Source organism: Oreochromis aureus, linkage group 2 (genome assembly GCF_013358895.1).
Source record: "Oreochromis aureus strain Israel breed Guangdong linkage group 2, ZZ_aureus, whole genome shotgun sequence".
Taxonomy (NCBI): domain Eukaryota; kingdom Metazoa; phylum Chordata; class Actinopteri; order Cichliformes; family Cichlidae; genus Oreochromis; species Oreochromis aureus.
The window spans coordinates 13757835-13771302 of NC_052943.1; the positions used below are offsets into that span (position 1 = coordinate 13757835).

Here is a 13468-nt window from a genome sequence, read left to right on the forward strand (position 1 = left end):
AAGTGTAACAAACAGCAACTGCTGTCATGTCAATATGAACCAAAATCTCTGAAGAATGTTTCTAGCGTCTTGAATCTACGCCACGCAGATTTAAAGCAGTCCTGAAGTCAAACAGGGGCCCAACCGTGTACTAGTGGCTGTTGTTTGATCTTGTGGGGAAATTTTATCTATGTGAACTATGAAATGCTTTAAAAACATCCCGTCAGAGCGTAGTTACTAAAAAATTTATATGCAAATCAGCATCACTCAGAAGTCTATACAGGGGTCACAGAAAGCAGAATTAAACATGTATCTAAGTGACAATTGAGCTACAAGTGATTAACTCTGCAAATGAAAACAGCTCCAGAAAAACTCAGCCATGTGGTCCAAAAATCCTTGAAGGAATTAATATGATCAGTGTTTGTGAGTGTAATTTTTCAACACATTAGGAATAGAATGAAAACCAAACCTCTTAAGCTGTTAAGATACTCCCATAGGACCTACACTTTTGCTCGCTTGACCGGGGGGGTGGTTTGAGAGTGTGTGTTAACTGGCTGCCCTAGTCAAAGCTGAAGAGACAGTGGTTTTAGCGATTTGCTGAAGCCTAAGTACAAGGTGGTTTGAAGAGTGGTTTTTAAGAGCCAAACGATACCAGTTCTAAAGTTCATCTCCACTTAATGTGGCTTTTGACAATAAGGTACTCTTCCCACATCCTGCAGTACTGATCACATATCCTTAGAATAGCCTTGGATATTTGTTATCATCATGTGAAACCCGAGGTGTTGCAAAGTGGCTCTGTGAAGCTGCAACTAGGCAGAGCTTTCAGTGTTATTGTTTTAATTTGGTTTCCTTTGATTCATTTTTTGAATGCACCCTTTCCAGCTCTCTTAATAAGTAAACACAATATGAATTAAAAAGCTGACGTTTGTTCTTATTGTCTTGTGTGATTGTCCTTTATAGTCCTTTACTCTCTGTTATGTCACTGATTTCTGTGACTGTCTGTTAACAGTCTTTGGGTTTTTAGAAGGAATGCATCCATAGATTGGCATTTGAGTCATAACTTACAATTTGGGTCATTTTTAGCCAGTTATGCTACACACATGTCAATTCAAATCACACTGCACATGAATCCTAACTGGATGCACTGATATCTGTGAGGATTAACTGACTTCTTATTTTTGGCTGCTTCCCTTAAATTTTTTAGCAATGTGGTTTCCTCCTGTACTTTAACCATGAATCAAAGCACCAAAGTATTAGAAGAACTTTTTAGAGAGTGAAAGAATTAAGGTATTGAGTCTATGACAACCTGCACTGCATCATAATCCTATTGAGCTATTGTGGGAACAGCTTAAACTTACATTACATAAGAAGCGGCTTTTATACTAATTTAATTTGTGGGAGGATTTCAGGAAGCGTGGCCTGAAATTGATTCAGATTACTTGAACAAATTGACAGCTTGAAGTGATTCTTTGACAAGATTAAATTTAAAGGATGAACTAGTAGAATATTTCAATAATTTCTATTCACTTTGCAACACATTTGATGAATAGATGTTTAAGTTTGAATGGAAAACATGTACTACATATTGCATGTGACCTCTTTGACCATGAAAATGATTATATTCCAAGCATGTAGAGTAAATCCTCTGGAGAGCATGAATGTGTCTGCTAAGATTCATGGCAAAGAGTCACCTCACTACAATGAGCTGTGAACGTTCTGCATGTGGTGTGTTTGGGTGCCGTGCAGTCTTGGGGTGTTGGTGTGTTTAGTCATGTTCTAAATGTGGAGCCCAAAGAAAATCTGAGTGGGAAAGTGTTTGCATACATCCCTTCCCGTGACATAATGATCTTTTCCGCTGCAGTTTCCCCTTTCACCAGTCTGCTCCCCGTTCAAATTACACTCTGACGAATAGGGTTTAATGTGTTCAGTTTTCTGCTGCTATAAACATTACATTTACATGTATACTGAAAGCTTGTGATCTTGTTTGCATGTTCAGCGCTTGCTTGTGTGTGTTTATATGTATCTTACATTGTATTAGGTTACCATTAGCTGACCACAAACATAATGGATCCATTTAAGTAATTACATACTATCTACACACACACACACACACACACACACACACACACATACACACACACACACACAGCGCTGTCACTGCATTACATTATCTCTCTAATGTAAAAGGCACTAATGCTGCTGGTCCTTGTGAATGTATTGAAAACCGATCGTATCATATGTCGCACTTATTGCACAGTTGTCAGTAATACCACCCTTTGTAATTTGTTGCAGTGCTGTTATTGAGGCGTCATCTGTAAGTATGGAAGCACATTGCTTTTTTTCTATGCCACTGATGTGCAGAAATGTGACAAAATTGCATATAATGGGGTCATACTGAACATTAAGATTTCTTCCAGTGGTTTCATTTTAAATGATGACATTTCCAGAAGTTCTTCACAGCCACTTACATGAAAGCACAAACGACTTTCTTCCACTCAGGCTTTCTTGTTTAGTTAAAGAACGGAAGGTCCTTCCTCTCTGTGTGGCTAAAAGCAAACATAGTCATCTCTTCTATTTAGAGCATTACTTATATCACATTTAGAATAATAAGATGAACAATCAATAAAGAATCAAGAGACCATATAGAAATGAGGACAAATTATAGTAACTCTGTCTCGTGTTAATGTGTTCTTCTTGTCTCGGTGCTTAGTGTTTGTCTTCAGGTTACTTCCTGTTTTTTACTTTAAAGGTTTGTTTCCTTTCATGTCTTGTGTTAGTTATCATTCCTGCCTGTCTCCCCTGTTTGACTAGATTGTCTTCACCTGTGTCTCATTTCCCTCCTTTTTGTACAAATAGTCTGGTTTTCTTTTTAACTTTTTGTCACAGTATCTGTTTCGTTTCCAGCCCTGTGATAGTCTTTGCTATCGTTGTTGTTTAGTTTGTGGACTGTATTTTGGACTTCTGTTAAGTGCCTATGTTAAAGGCTCACCTTTTTGTTGGTGAATTAGCAGCCGTCTATGATTTTTCTCATACAAAACTTTCTTCTTTTTTTTTTGTAATAGAAGTCTTTATTTGTTTTTAACATTTAACAAAACAAAAACGACAGCTTCCAATCCCATGGTTAATTCACATTTGCATTTTGGGTCAATTATCAGTAGTTACTAAATATCAATACAGGCACACAAAAAAGGGTAAAAAAAAAATCTTTATTGAGTGCCTAAACAAACCTACAACACAGCAAACATAACATTTAACAAAAGATAATTGCACTGCAAAATAAGATCCATCAATCTCAGCCAAAAACACGTCCCCATGATTTGTCAAAATCCTCCATATCATCATTAATCCTAGCTAATATTTTTCATATGACACCATTTTCAGCATATTTCCTTCCCACCTGTTATATACTGGAGAAGATGGTTCCTTCCACACACTGAGAATCACTCAGGCCGCTGAAAATGTTAGTTTTTTAATTAGTCATAACTAATTCTTAAGAAGGGGCCAATTTTAAAACACTCCTCAAAACCGTTTTTTATTTTTTACTGTAATTTTTGTTCGCTATCAACTGACAAATACTCTGATCTTTGTATAACTTAGTGCTAGCTATAAAACAAAAAACATCCAATTTTCTATATATTTTAAAAGTGATTATACATATAAAGGGTGAACCCGGCCAGCTAAACATATCCTGCATGCCATTCACTGTTCTGTTTGACCTTATATTTACTGTTTATTTCTACCGTATCCATTATAGCGCTCATTTTTCTAACATACCACATATCCTAGAAGGTATTAGGTAAGATGTACATCCTGGAGGGGTCACTGGTCCATAACAGGGGTAAAGACAACTGTTCACATTGGCATCTACACCTCGGCCAGTATAAACTGTGGAAGAAGGAAAACTTAACAACAGGAAATCAAAGAAACAGACTTAGGAAAGATGTGTAAAATCCAAACAGACAGGCCCCAGACAACCAGGAGGTTATCTCTGCTGTGATATAACATCTGTTACTAAATAACAGATCAAATCTGCCTTCTTATGCTCTCTGTCTGGTTTATTCTAATGTCTGCAAAATTTTATTCTCATGAATTAAACCACTAAAGCATCCAATTTTATCATTTTTTCTGCATGCTGCTAATAAAAGGCTTACTAACAGTGAAATGGAAAGTGTGAGGGATAGATTCCTTCTGAGTCAGACACTAACACATGAAAGATGAAAATTATTACAAACCCACTGAAAGCATGCTTTGAGCAAATCACAGTGGACATATGGGGTATCGATTACTGCCTCAGTCTAATTGTGCATTTGTCTGTGCATGGTTAGTGTGTTTGGGGATGGGGATTTGTGGAGAAGAAGGAGACAGAGGGAGGGACAGAGGAGACATTTTCCTCCCACTCGTTTGTGTCAAGAAAGGGGGAGGTCCAATTTGTGTCATAAACCAACAAAACTAAGCATCCAAGGAAGGCGATAAACACAGGCCAGACTGAGAGATGATACAAGCAGGGTGAAGATTAGGACCTTATTTCTTTTATTTGAACCAGAAGGGACAGCTGTATTGTGAAAGATTTACCATCAAGTTTCCAAGAAGGCACCTGTTGGGGAGAAGAGTGTCACTTTTCTCTCAGAGTCATTGCTACCTGGGCCACACTGACGAGCAGCAATGGGCTTCTTCTTGTGGGGGTTCTTGACTGATTTCTTCACCTACGAGACCACCAAATCTGTGGTGGTAAAGAGCTGGTCTGTGGGTATCATCAACCGGATTGTACAGCTGCTCATCATCACCTATTTTGTCGGGTCAGTGATCTGAAGTTTTCTTTTGAGTTTTTTTCAGAGTGTAATAATGTATGTAATAATGGGTGTAAATGGAGTTTTCCTTATAAAGAAATTAGCTAAATTACAAAAAGGAATATTTCTTTCACTGATCCGTGTCATGCAGCTGGGTCTTCATCCATGAGAAAGCTTATCAGTCAAGCGACACCAACATTGAGTCCTCCGTGATGACCAAAGTCAAAGGCTTTGGTTATCTACAAAACCAAAACCAAAACGAGAACTATCAGAATCGTGTGATGGACGTGGCTGACTACGTGTCGCCCCCTCAGGTGAGTGACCTGATGATAACATGACATATTTAAAATTTGTAGTTTTCTATGAGTTATTAACAATGTTGGCAGTTAAGATGCTGCAGTTGAAAGTGTTTTTAAAATAACTTTTATGATGAGCAAGCTTTCTGCCCAGGCTCATATGTGAGGTACTCTTGTGTAGTAATAAATAAACACAAAGCATATCATAAGCATTCAGTTGTTGTTTTAGGGTTCAGGCGTGTTCTGCATCATCACCAAACTCATCGTCACTGAAAATCAGTTCCAAGGACGATGTACAGAGGTGAGTACACATTCAAGCACATGCTTTTGTCACGTTTTACTATTTTACCATTAATTTTCAGTAGATTTTAAGGCCTACTGATTGTATTTTAACCACCTATGGCTTCTTATTCCTAGGCAGCATAAAATATGTCAAAATATTGCATATTTTGAAAGAACAAGGGAACCAAATTGCAGAATTTTGGTCAACATATCAGGATCAATATTATTGCAAACTGATATTCCAGCAGATATCTGCCTGGCATTTATACTTACAGGGTGTTTTTGGTGTCCGGAGAATCAACAGGAAGTCTTTAGCTAATTCACTGAAAGCCCTACAGCAAAAACATGGTCATATATATCAGTAAAGATTTATGACTACATTTATTTTTTCTGAAAAATCTATTTAAAGTTTTAGTCTCTTTTGCACTGACATCACCTTGAGCAATTAACTCCTTCTCAGTGTAGTGTTGGCAGTATGGTCCATCCATCCATTTATTTTTAGGCAGAGTATACCCTGGAGAAGTCATCAGTCTGTCACAGTATGGTGTTTTGTAATGAGACGGTCTGTGTGACCAGGTAGGAGGGCCTCACCTCTGGATGGCAGGCAGAGACTCAGTTCTCAAGGCATTGCGATGTATATAGAATAGGAAGAACGGGAGTCTTTGAATCTATTCTGGAATTTGTTACATTTATTCATTTGGTATGGAAACAGCTTCATTTCAGTATAAGATGAACGCAATTAGTAATATCACTGATATGTATTCTTTAATGTTTCTAACTTAAACAGGGAGATCTGTAGGTTCTTAAACGAAGCCTCTTATCTATCAGTGGCAGACAGGATGATTAAAAACTGACCTCACAGTGCATTAATAGCAGTTGGTAATACTGGCAATTTTTTTCAAGTTATATGTGGACTGATGTATCTTAGAGATGTGATTTTCAGTTTTATTTTTCAGTAGTAAAAGCACCAGAGCAGTCGTCCATGTGTTCCTCTTCATTCACTGTTACATTTCTATATGTTTCTGATTTTGTTTAAAAAACAATTCTACAGTTGATCAACAACTCGTGAGAGAAAGTTTGAGCATGCATTAAGTTTCTGTGTTTATGTTGTTTTTTAGACTGGGAAGAAATTTAGATGTTCTTCCAATGAAGACTGCCAAAAGTATGTTGGCAGCAACCTTTACAATGGTGAGTTAGATTTTTTTAAACAGAAACCTTCACATCAGTGCTGATGTCAAGTCTGTAGTGTTGTAACTTTGCTTATATCAGCATTTGTTGTTGATTCTTTAAATCAGATTTGTGGCATTGCCTGGTAAGTAAATACTACATGAAAAAATAATCATGAAAAAATCTTTTAACCCAAAAATTTAATTCAAATTGAAGGCATGGTGCTAAAAACTGAGGAAATTAATTACTGTGTGTAACAAAAGGGGGCGTTGTTGTTGTTCTTTTAACCGGGACAATAAGATTTTTAAAGTAAAAGTTATGTTTAAAAAGAATCATATATGTATTTTTGCTACCTTTGACACATAAGCGTGCAGAGTGTAGCACTTAACAGACAGGAACAAACCTTAAAAATAATATCAATATAAATAATATCTTCAAAATAACGTGCAAAGATGTTTGTGACATTATTGTATCTTCAATTAATCTTTAATTGAATATAAGAATATATTTATAGTAGAATGAGCCAGCCTTTGTTTAAGTTGTAGATTTATTGATGGAATCTTTATACCACCTAATGTATTTACCATGCTATATTTTAAACCCGCTTTGTTTAAACCCACTGTAGTAAATGGTGAAAATTGAAATGTGTTCCTATGTTTTGCAGGTTTAATATTATAATATTGAAACATATTGGTAACAGAAAGTCAGACAATGCTCATTGTTAAATATTTCAGTCTTTACAACCAGGTGCCATGTCCTTTAGCATATTTTAGAAGAATATCAACTGCACAGAGTATGAACCTAAATCAAAAAGCAGGGTAAATATTTAGTTTTATATTCTTTACAAGCAATTCACAATAAACGTTATCCAAATCTACCTGGCCCTGTCTGAAAAAGTAATTCACCCCTAAGCCTAATAACTGGTTGTGGCAGCAAGAATTGCACTCAAGTGTTTACAATAACTGGTAATGAGTCCTTGTCCTTGTGGATTGGAGGAATTTTGGCCCACTCTTATTTGCTGATGTTATTTTTATGCAGGGGAGACCGGGGATAGTTGTAACATTTTTGACATTTCTGTCTGTAAATTGGAGCTCTTTTAAGGTAGTGGATTCAAAATGTAATGCAAAGTATTTACATGTCTCTGCTATTAAATAGTGCAGCTATTTTCTCTGCAGCACAATTACTCATTGCATGGTATGGTCTCAAACACAAAGAGTGAAATGTTACAATTAACCCCATAGCCTGGGTTAGTTGTAACATATCCTGGGGTGAAATGTAACACAATGAAATAAGGGTACTGACAAAATGTTAACATGTAATCTTTTTTATTCAACACATGAATGCCTTAGAGCCGTTTATATAGCTGTGTGTGACAGAATGCAGAAATCCAGCTTTTGAACATATTCCAGCCCCCCAAAAAAGACAAATTATGGAATTTTCTGCAACTGAATATTTCATTAATTTTGGTTGGTCTTCCTTGAGTTTGGCCTCATTGGCTCAGTGGGCATTATAACCTACAACTCTTGCACCAACTTTTGAACATAACAATGAAGCTGAAAAAATGTAGTTGCGCACCAGCATCGCAATTCCATTACTTTTTTTCATGGCTTACCTGGTTTGCAAAGTGCTTCAGAAAGATGAGGAAATCTGTTTCTTGCACCCATCCTGATTTATTTCCACTACCAATACTTCCTACTGGCCCATCTCTGACAAAGTGGTCTGCATAATGTATGTGTGGGAACACAAACAGTGGAGGAATTGTGTTGCCAATGGCATTAACCGCATATACAAAGGTGACCAGTGAACCTCTCTCTGCTGATGTCACTGCCCCAACTTGTGTAATATAAGTTAAAGTAATAGTCTGGTAAGTTGTAACATTTACATTATTGGTACAACTAACCCAGACTGTTGCTGTTACAACTGACCCAGACTCCTATAGCCATGAACTAGCTAACATTACAGCCAACGGCTAAAACATTAGCACTAAAGACCTACACAGAATATATCCCCATAGACATACAAATAACATAATTTAAGTTTGATGAGTTTAACTGCAAAGCAGATAATGCTATTAGAAATTGAAATAAAGTTAAAAAAAAAAACTTACTTTTTGGCATACAAATTACTTTTTTTCTTCTTAAATTGTCTGTGTTTCACAAAATGTGCTGATTTTTTCACATGTGATAGAAGAACTGAATTGGGCATGCACAGGATGAATCACATCATTTGAAACTTAGCCCTGATTGGAGAAATCGGAAGTGTTACAACTGACCCACGTTACAACTATCCCCGGTCTCCCCTATTTATGTTTATTTAGCCACATTGGAGGGGTTTTGAGGATGAATGGTCTGTTAAGGTCACACCAAATCATCTCAAGTCTAGACTTAGGCCACAGTGACTAGGCCACTCCAAAAGTGGCCATTCAGAGGACATCAGTGGACTTGCTGTTATTTTTTGGATCGTTGTCCTGTTGCATGACCCAAGTGAGCTTGAGCTTCAGGGCATGGACTGATGGGCGGGCATTCTTCTTCAGGATTTTTTTTTTAGAGAGCAGAATTCATTATTCCATTAATTATGGTAAGTCTACCAAAGCAGCCCCAGACAAACTCTGTTAGTTTTGCACTAGATGTAATGAGATGTAGACCTTCCAAAAAGTTAAAGTTTTGTCTCATAGATTATTTTCTTAAAAGTCTCGAGGCTCATCGTGAAGTTTCTCGGCAAATCTGAGATGAGCCTTTGTGATTTTTCTGGTCAGCAGGGTTTTCTCACTGTAACTCTGCCATGGATACCATTTTTGCCCAGTCCCTTTCTTATTGTTGAATCATGAACTCTGACCTTAACTGAGGCAAGTGAGACCTGCAGTTCTTTGGTTGATGTTCTTTGTGAGTCGTCGATGCGATTGGAGTAATTTTGGCCATTTCCGGGAAAGGTTCACCACTTGTCCAAGTTTTCTCTGTCTGTGGATAAAGGCTCTCACCACGTCAAAAGCCTTAGAAATTGTTTTGTAGCCCTTTCCAAACTGATGGTTGTCAAGTTTCTTCAGATCGTGGCATGTTGTGTGGCTTCTTGAAATGTTTTGACCTAGCCCACTTTGTCAGACAGGTTCTATCTAAGTAAATTCTTGATTCAGTAGGTCTGGTCAGTAATTAGACATGGATGTAATGAAATTTAACTCAGATTTCCAAAACATTAATGATTTAGGTGGGACAATTACTTTTTCACACATCATTTTTTCCCTTAATAAATGAAATTATTATTTTCAATCTGCAATTTCTATGTACTTGGGTTATCATTGTCTGACATTAAAATTTGTTTGATGATCTGAAACATGTGTGGCAAATGTACAAAAAAACTTGGGGTAAATATCATTATCATTATTATGGCTAACGGTATCTCCATTCACTTACCTGAGCACAGTGTTTCCTTCCTCTTGTTTCTTACACACCAGGTGTAATAACAGGTGCTTGCCTTAAAAACTCCAATGAGTCCCATGGTATGTGTGAGATGGAAGGATGGTGTCCAGCTGAAAATGATGCCATCGAAATGTAAGAGTGCACACACATACCGCACAAATACATCTCACTCACTGAAAGCCCTAAGTTTCATCTTTGTCCCTGTCATGTCTCTGTCTGTATCTCCCACAGTGAACCAATGGATGTGAACAACTTCACTATTTTCATCAAAAACAGTATTCGTTTCCCTCTTTTTAATGTCACCAGGTAAACAAAACCACACAAACCTAAACCGAAGCAGCTAAAAAACACCAATATATTATGAGTGTCTTTTTAAAAAAACATAAAATCATTTTCCTTACTCAGAGGGAACTTTCCACCCACAATGACAGCCGAACAAATCAAGAAATGTATTTACCATCCAGAGAACGACCCCCTTTGCCCCATCTTTCGTGTGGGGGATGTGCTGCACCACACCGGTCAGAATATAACCGAACTGTTAAGCAGGGTAAGCATGAGTGTACAAGGTCTTATGAAGGTCTTCTCACTGTTAGGGCGTTTCAAGTTACAGACAGTGGTCTCATCCTTCCCATGCAAAGCTTCTGAAGTGGCTCAATTATCATTAAGTGCACAAGATAACACTTAGCTCAAAAAGCCAGATAGTTTTGGAAGTATTTCACATTAATTCTCTCTGACCTAAAGTCAATCCAATTCCAAAAACTTGAATACCAGCCTTGGCTTTGACACATATTTATGTCAAAGCCAAAGCTGGTACCTCAAGGTATGTCTCTCTTTTCCCAATCCTTCTGTTTTAGGGTGGAGAAATAGGAATAAACATTCAGTGGGAATGTAACCTGGACCTAAACATTGAAAACTGTATTCCCAAGTACTCCTTCACGCGACTCGATGCTCCATTTGCCAAGAATGCTGTGTCCAAAGGATACAACTTCAGGTAGTGATAATGATTCCTTCTCTTCAAGTTTACTTCTTTTTTTTTTCAAATCAGTCTTTAGTTACTCTTTTCTCTTCTTTGAATACAGATTTGCCAAATATTTCAAGACAGAAAATGGGACTGAATTTCGGACTCTTCATAAAGCTTTTGCGATCCGTTTTGATGTTATGGTCACTGGCAAAGTGAGTTGTCTTCAGACTTACTATTAGACAAAGTGTAATAGCAACTGGCTAAAACAAAGAATTTGCATCTGTAATTTTATGTAAATTATTTTCAGAAAATGTGACATTTAGTAATTAAAAAAACACAGAAACATGACAAAATCAAGAAACTTTGCAGAAGTCTCAATTTAACATGAACTAAAATCATTTTGTTGAGCTGAGCATTGTGGGAAACCTACTACCACCACGTTAGCATATTGTAGCACAGAGCTAGCTTAGCTTAGACTCTAGAGTTAGCTTATCGCATAGGCTGTTTTTCTAAACACAGCACAAAAGCTTCCAAATTTCCAGTAATTACATAAGCAAATATACTCACCAACAACTTTATCGGGTACATGTTTTTAACACCAGGCTCAACACCCTTTTGGTTTTCATGGAATAGTCTCAACAAGGCAGAGAGATCTCTTCAGAGATTTTGGTCCTTGTTGGTATGAGCATCGCACAGTTGCCGCAGATTTCCATGATACAAATCTCCAATTCCACAACATCCTAAAGGTGCTCTACTGAATTATGATTTGTTGACTTTGAAGGCCATTTGCGTACAGTGAGCTCAGTGTCATGTTCCAAAAACCAGTTTGAAATGATCTGAGCTTCATGACACAGTGTGTTTTCCTCCTGGAAGCAGTCATTAGACGATGGGTAAACTGTGGTCATAAAGGGATGAAAATGGTCAGCAACAATATTCTGGTAGGCTGTGGCATAAACAATGCCCAGTTGGTACTAAAGGCATGTGCCAAGAAAATATCTTTGCTACCATTACACCACCAGCAGCATGGATCCATGCTTTCATGTTGTTTATACCAAATTCTGACAATAACATTCAAATGTTAGGGCAGAAATCAAGATTCAAGAACAGACCAGGCAATGTTTTTCCAAGTTTCTATTGTCCAAGTTTGGTGAGCCTGTGTGGGTTATAGCCTTGATTTCCTGTTCTTAGCTGGCATGAGTGACCTAGTTTGGTCTTCTGCTGCTGTAGGGTCAATATGTTGCATCATCACAGATGCTCTCCTGCGTACCTTCTAACAAGTAGTTATTTGAGTTATTTTTGAGTAAAGCTGCTGCCATGCCATTGACAGATAAAATATTTGAATTAATGAGCAGATGAACACGTGTATCTAATAAAGTAGCTGGTGAGTCTATGTTATCTATATTCCTTTGAAAATAGCTCAGCTGATGTTTCCAAGGATTCAGTCTTCAGACTAAACTGCTGGCACAGAGCGCGATCAGTCCTCTCTCCCCAGAGCAGAAAATAAGCATACTAGCCAAGTGTGAAAATATGACTTTTAAATCCCTGACTGTAAATGTTTAGAAAATAAATCACCATCTTTAAATATACACTTCAGTTATAATAGTGTAGAAAATCATTAAGGAATAGTACTTTATTTTAAAATTAAATATTATGGAGAGAGCCTGTGTGTAGGAAACTGTGCATTACATGTCATCTAAAGTGACTCTATCTCTTTCAGGCAGGAAAGTTTAACACAATCCCAACAATGATCAACTTGGTAGCTGCCTTTACCTCAATTGGACTGGTATGAATTTCTTGTCAACCTAATCTTTTGTTCTAATGTTGCTTTTGGCTCTCATTGATCTTTTGTATCTGTCGTGGCAGGGCGCGGTTCTCTGTGACATCATCTTACTAAACTTTTTGAAAGGGGCAGAGCAGTACAAAGCCAAAAAGTTTGAAGAGGTATTGCTTTTCATGGCGCAGCAACATGTTTTTCCAGAAACCTATCAGAACCTTATCACAGATTTTCCTTGTTGTTTTGTCCGTGCAGGTGTCAGAGGCTCAGATAGAAGCTTCCATAGCTCAGAGCCCGGGGAGCCAGCTGTCACTCAAATGCATGAAGAGCTCCTGTGACTCTGGAGCACTTTCTCTCAACACCTATGACCAACCTCTCTAACCGACAGCAGCAATGTGAAGACATGGACTCCCCTTCCTCTTTCTCTTTCCCTTTCTACCTTATTAAAAGAGGTATTCAGCTTTAGATTGGCAAGTATATGGAACAGGGTAAAGGAGGACGATGTTGTTGCCATCTCCATAAGAAGTAAGGGCTTGTAGCTCACAACAATAACTGTCAAACTAGAGCCTCTTTGTAATAGTAATAAAATCAATTTTTAGTCCAAACATTTTGATTTAGCCACATATTAACTATCGTCAAACTCATGTTTGTCAGCTGAAAAGTGGAGCCGAATAAATCCTCCTGACTCAAGCCAAATAGGAAAAAATATGTCTAATACTGAAACACTGTTGAGAATAAATTATTTGAATAAGACTTCGGAGTATTTCTCTTTGTTGTCATGTACGCACAAACACCGACTGTGCTTTTGT

At 37.5% G+C, this 13468-nt stretch overlaps 1 protein-coding gene across 1 annotated transcript; it reads left to right on the forward strand.

Moving 5' to 3' along the window:
- The first annotated feature begins 4305 nt into the window (after positions 1-4305).
- Positions 4306-13412, forward strand: p2rx3a (purinergic receptor P2X, ligand-gated ion channel, 3a). Its single transcript, XM_039598046.1, has 12 exons — positions 4306-4775; positions 4918-5080; positions 5292-5363; positions 6463-6532; positions 9924-10056; positions 10156-10230; positions 10330-10471; positions 10779-10915; positions 11004-11097; positions 12603-12668; positions 12749-12826; positions 12915-13412. The coding sequence occupies exons 1-12, from the start codon at positions 4642-4644 to the stop codon at positions 13038-13040; spliced, it is 1290 nt and encodes a 429-aa protein (XP_039453980.1). The 5' UTR covers positions 4306-4641; the 3' UTR covers positions 13041-13412.
- The last annotated feature ends 56 nt before the right edge of the window (positions 13413-13468 follow it).

Excerpts from the sequence above, each read along its gene's own strand:
- p2rx3a (XM_039598046.1), top strand. The coding sequence starts at position 4,642 with ATGGGCTTCTTCTTGTGGGGGTTCTTGACTGATTTCTTCACCTACGAG. Across the intron at positions 4,776-4,917 it reads ATCATCACCTATTTTGTCGG|CTGGGTCTTCATCCATGAGA; the intron begins GTCAGTGATCTG and ends CGTGTCATGCAG. Across the intron at positions 12,827-12,914 it reads AAGCCAAAAAGTTTGAAGAG|GTGTCAGAGGCTCAGATAGA; the intron begins GTATTGCTTTTC and ends TTGTCCGTGCAG.